A 5,214-nucleotide genomic window follows, 5' to 3' on the forward strand; every position below is an offset into this window, starting at 1 on the left:
CAGGGGTGGGGGGGATATCGGGGGGGGGCCTGGCTCCCACCCTCCCGCTGAAGATGCCAACAATGCTTCAAGGGGTGTCTTGGAGAGGAAGAGAGAACCCCCCTCCACCAGAGCTCCACGCAGGGAAGCTTAGAAGCCAACTGCCAACTCTGAGTGCCGCAGGACATGACCGAGACGTGACAGCTTCACCCCGGAGCTGCTGGATCCCTGACTGCACAGCTGGTGGCACCAAGTGGAGGCTGCTTTCCTGAAGATGCCAACAATGCTTCAAGGGGTGTCTTGGAGAGGAAGAGAGAACCCCCCTCCACCAGAGCTCCACGCAGGGAAGCTTAGAAGCCAACTGCCAACTCTGAGTGCCGCAGGACATGACCGAGACGTGACAGCTTCACCCCGGAGCTGCTGGATCCCTGACTGCACAGCTGGTGGCACCAAGTGGAGGCTGCTTTCCACAGAGCATCTCCAAAGCAGGGCACTGGTGCCACCCAAGGCTGAGGACTTGGTTTGAGAGCAGCCCTGCTGTGGGTAAGAATGGCAAGAGAGGACCAGAAGGCTCAAGTGACTGGTGGGACAGGCTGGCCAGGGACCCCCCAGCAAGGCAAAGCAGCCAACACATCTCCCTGCCACAGCCAGCACGCCAAAAAAATCTAACCAATACCCCCAAAACCTACCTGCAAAGGTCCCCAAAGCCATCCTCCCCTTGCAGGGACCTGCTCTCCCCTCCCACGCTGTGCTCACACCCCGGAAAAAGCCCCAGGGTCCCCTTCCCACGCCCTCGGGGCTGGGCACATGAGGATGCCCTGCCCGGCTGTGGCACCCCGAGCCCAGCACCCCGTGCCCAGAGGGGACTCACGGGAGGGGGTACTTCTTCCACAGGACCTTGGGAGCCAGTGTCTGGTAGACGGTTTTCTGCTTGCCCTCCGTGCTGGTGCTGCCGTGGCTGCTCTGCACGATCTTGGAGCACTCCATCTTCTCATCCCACGTGCCAGACATGACATAGTGGGCTTTGCCATCGGCGTCGCTCACCACCCCAGTCACCTGGCAGAAGGAGATGGCTCTGGTGGCGTTTGGAAGCACCCAGAGGACAGGGAGAGGGGCAGGAGGGCTGAACACCCCCCAGGTGTCCCAAGCGGAGCAGCCCGGCCTGGCACTGCACACCCTGAGGCACCAGCTGTGCCCACCCCGGGGGGAACCTGGGCCTGCCCTGACCACACAGGAGGGTCTCCAGCCCACCAAACCCTTCCCAGGTCTCAGTGCTGCAGCTCCAGCAGGCGGAGAACCAAGACAGGGGCTCTGCTTGGAGGTTCCCCCCAACCCTCCCTGGTGAACCCATGCCCGAGGTGCCAGCATGGCTCCTCAGCCCTGTGCTGGGGCTCACCCCAGCTCTGGCACTGGGACCCCACAAGCCTGGCTCAGGGGGAAGAGCCGGGTCTGACCCCACGCAAGGCTGCCAGGAGGAGTGGGGAGCTTGCTGCACACTCACCTTCCTGGGCACGTCCCTGGAGAAGTAGCTGTAGGGGGTAAATTTCAGCTGGCATTTATCTTTTGACTTATGGTTAACAATCTCTATTTCACCAGACTAGATAAAAGACACAGAACCACAGCGAGTGAGAGACTTGGCAAGGAGATAAATCAGGAGTTAGTTGTAGTGCAGCTACAAATGAACACCAACTTCAGCATGGCTTTGCCAGGTAAAACCCCTTGCCCGTGTCACCACCCTGCCCCACGGAACTGCTGGCCTGGGGCAGGGCCACCAGGAGCTCCAGGCAGCCTCCCCCAGCCCCTGCCACCCTCCCAAATGGGTAGGACACCCCAGGAGGGCAGTGCCCTTCCAGCCTTGGACCCAGAGCCACTGACCTGGTCGATCCAGAGCTTGCCCACGATGATGTTGTGAACGGTGGAGGTGACTTTCCTCCAGACGTAGTGGTTCCCACTGGAGTGAAACTCGAGGTGAATGGCACCTGTGGAGAGAGCGGTGCCCTCAGCTCAGTCCCCTGGAGCAAACCACCACCCTGGCACCATGCTTGTCCCCAGAGCCAACCTGGCTCGTCTACCTGCATCTCCCACCATCAGCCCCAACCCATGGAGCTGGACTCATCCCTCCGTGCTCTGCTGCAGGAGGGAGCTGCATCCTCTGCTCTCTTCCCACCCCTGCAGAAGTACCAGTTTTAAAAGCGGGTCACAAACGTGCTGCCTGGTTGAGTCTCAGCATCACGAGAGGCACCAGCAGAGCTCTGGGACCAGCCCCAGGCACGCTGCCCAGCCCAGGGATAGGCACAAGACAAATAAAACCTTGGAAGGAAGCAGCTTATTACATCTGGCTGGCAGGGAGAGGGTTCAAACCAGCAGGGAGCTCACTCAGAAATCTCATTCAGGGAGAAAGGAACCCATGGGAAGAGCAGATTCCCAAAGCACAGCAGCCTCCCCGGGCAGCTGGCAGAACTCCCACGTCCAGGGCAGAGGAGATCCTGTTGGATTGTCCTGCTCAAGTCACCTACCCAGTGGCATGATGGAGAGGTATTTGCCCCTGAACTTGCTGGCGATGGTGATCTCCTGCCACAAGGTCCAGCCTCGCCTGGAGTAGACGTGGTGGGCGGCGGCCGGGGGGTGGTGGCTCACCTAGGGGAAAGGAGAAACACCCCGTGAGGGCACAGCTGGCAGCACCCCAGCCTGGGCAGCACTCACAGCACGACTCCCAGGAGGGGCAGGAGCCCCACGCCAGCCTGGGCCCCGAGGATGCTTCTCTGTGCTGGCCTGAACCCCCCCAGGCTTCCCCTGGGCATTGGGGGTGACGTCCCAGGAGGTTTCCCAGCAGCACGTGGAGGTACCTGGAGCTCCTGGGAGGGTTTCCTAATGCTCATTAGCAAAGTGTCATCTGTAAGATCTCACCCTGAGCAGCTCCCACGGTGAGATGATGCTGTACCTGAGGACAGAGCCCTGCTCTCCAGGGATCCTGCTGAGAAACGGGGGTGTGCCAACACCCAGCCTAGATCCCCAGGACTCCCCGTGTAACAGCAGCACCTCCCGTTGCTCTGCCTGGGAACCCCCAGAGGACCCAAGTCCCCAAGTTGTCTGAGACACAGAGACCTGCCCAGCCAAGCCTCCAGCTTTGCCCCTACAGCCACGCTGGGCTGGAACCACCACAACACCCTCCACTGTGAGAGGTCCTCCAGGGTGGGAGCAGCACACCCACGGGGCTCCAGCATGGGAATGGGCTCAGCCCCGGGGCCCAGGGGCCACCACCTCCCTTGGGACCACCACGTGGACCACCACGGCTTGTCCTGCTGCCAGGACAGGCTGAGTGCCCCGAGGCACTGCCAGCTGAAATGTGTCCCTTGAGATGGCTCCACGAGGGAGGTTTGGAAGCTCTGCTCATGGCCTGAAGGCCCCAGAGTCCTGTGAGCAGCAGGTTTGCTGTTTCAGAACCTGAATTTCGGATGAACCTCATGCACCAGTGAGGGAAGCAGGAGGTGGAGGAAGCAGGAGGAAGGCTGCACCCAGAGCTTCAGTCCAGCCTCCAGCTCAGCCAAGGTGGAGGTGTCAGAAATGCCAAATTTGGGTCCAGATATAACCAAAATCCAGACCAACCAGAAGAAGCCATTCAGGACAGGTTATTTATTTGAGAGGGGAGATGGATGGAAGAAGGAAGCTGGAAAAGGAGGGTTGAGAAAAGGGATGGCAAGGTGGGGAGTGCTGTGGTGGGGGATGCCCGGTGGTACCCGATGGGTGTCACCACCCCAGGCCCAGGGAGGGCAAGGGACCCTGTTCTCCACAGGTGAAGGTCTGATCTTTCAGAGGAGGGCACAATAACCCTGCAGCTCATTCCACTCTGGTCAGCAGTGCCCTGGCTCACTGCAGCCAAGAGCACGAGCTCCCAAGATTGGGACAGACCACATGGGCATCCCTGGGGATGATCAAAGCTGGCTGAGATCTTTGGATGCAGCTCTGGATGGTGTGAAGGGACAGCAGAGACACAGATCTTGGAGATTATCTACTGAAGGACCTCTCCTTTTGTCCAGGAGACCCCACAGAGCCTGACCACCACCACGGCCCGGAGCAGCAGAGCCAGGAGCCATGGGATGGGACAGAAGGAGCTGTCCTGCCTCAGGCCAGAGCTGTGCAAGAGTTTGCCAGGGTTGGGAACACACCACCATGGAGGGGTTTGGGTCACACCTGCATGTCCTGCAAGGAGCTGATGGCAGAAGATGGCACCTGCTACAGCGGCTGCTCCAAACCTGGCTACAAAGGGCCATGACTTGGAGAAGATTCTGACAAGGAACTGAGAGAAGCAAAACCATGTTGGGGGGGAAATGGGGACGCTGGTGCAAGCCTGAGCCTCCTCACTGAGTATTCTCAGCATGCCCTGTCCATGTGTCATGTGTGCAGCACGGCCTGGCCAGATTAGCAGCAAGAATTCTGGATGAGAGGCAATGGGCTGAAGTTGCCCCAGGGGAGGTTTCAGTTGGATCTTGGGCAGAATTTCTCTGCTGGCAGAGTGGTGAGGCCTTGGCCCAGGCTGCCCAGGGAGGTGCTGGAGTCCCCAGCCCCGGAGGGGTTCAACAAACATGCAGACATGGTACTTGGGGACATGGTTTAGTGGCCATGGGAGTGTTGGGTTGATAGTTGGACTTGAAGATCTCGGAAGTCTTTTCCAACCTTAATGTTTCTATGATTCTCCCATTTGACACCTCTCCAAAAAGCCCTCAGGTCTCTGGGCTGTTTTGAGCCTGCCAGATGTGCTGTGGTTGGAGCACGGGGCTGTCTGAGCTTTGAGGGCTGCCCCCAGGCTCTGAAACTAAAACCTTTCAGTCTGATGAGGAAGAAACGAGACCCAGAGACACCCTCCAGCCCCAGAACACTCTGAAACATTTTGGGGGCATTGCTGCATGGCTGGGAGGGATTCCTGTTCTCATCAGGTGTTGAGATGTGACAGCACGCCCAGCTCCAGGTGATGGGCACCCTCCTCCCTCCCACAGGAGCTCTGCAAGGCGGCCACGGGCACGTCCTGCTGCCGAGGAAGGGCCGGGGCTGCCCCTGCTCTGCCCCTGCCAGACAGGAGCAGGGCTGGGGGGCAGCTCCTCCTCCGACCCCCCCAGGCCTGGCTGACCTGCTCGCAGAGGGAACGGAAGCCGAGCTCCTCCAGCCTGTCCAGCTCGTAGGTCTCCCCCAGCAGGGGGTTGAAGGGCTTGGCCGTGCGGTGGACGGTGGCGGGGTAGG

At 60.0% G+C, this 5,214-nt stretch overlaps 1 protein-coding gene across 1 annotated transcript in view; it reads right to left on the reverse strand.

Moving 5' to 3' along the window:
- Nucleotides 1–850: 850 nt before the first annotated feature.
- The window catches only part of OSBP2 (oxysterol binding protein 2), a gene marked incomplete at both ends in the record, with an annotated part of 10,663 nt that continues 6,299 nt past the window's right edge, over nt 851–5,214 (reverse strand). Inside the window, 5 exons of the mRNA XM_008939214.1 lie at nt 851–1,035; nt 1,481–1,576; nt 1,855–1,958; nt 2,496–2,616; nt 5,105–5,214. Of these exons, the coding sequence (XP_008937462.1) occupies nt 851–1,035; nt 1,481–1,576; nt 1,855–1,958; nt 2,496–2,616; nt 5,105–5,214 (616 nt within the window). The remainder of the gene's footprint in view (nt 1,036–1,480; nt 1,577–1,854; nt 1,959–2,495; nt 2,617–5,104) is intronic.

This window comes from Merops nubicus, unplaced genomic scaffold (assembly GCF_000691845.1).
Source record: "Merops nubicus isolate BGI_N331 unplaced genomic scaffold, ASM69184v1 scaffold42030, whole genome shotgun sequence".
NCBI lineage: Eukaryota > Metazoa > Chordata > Aves > Coraciiformes > Meropidae > Merops > Merops nubicus.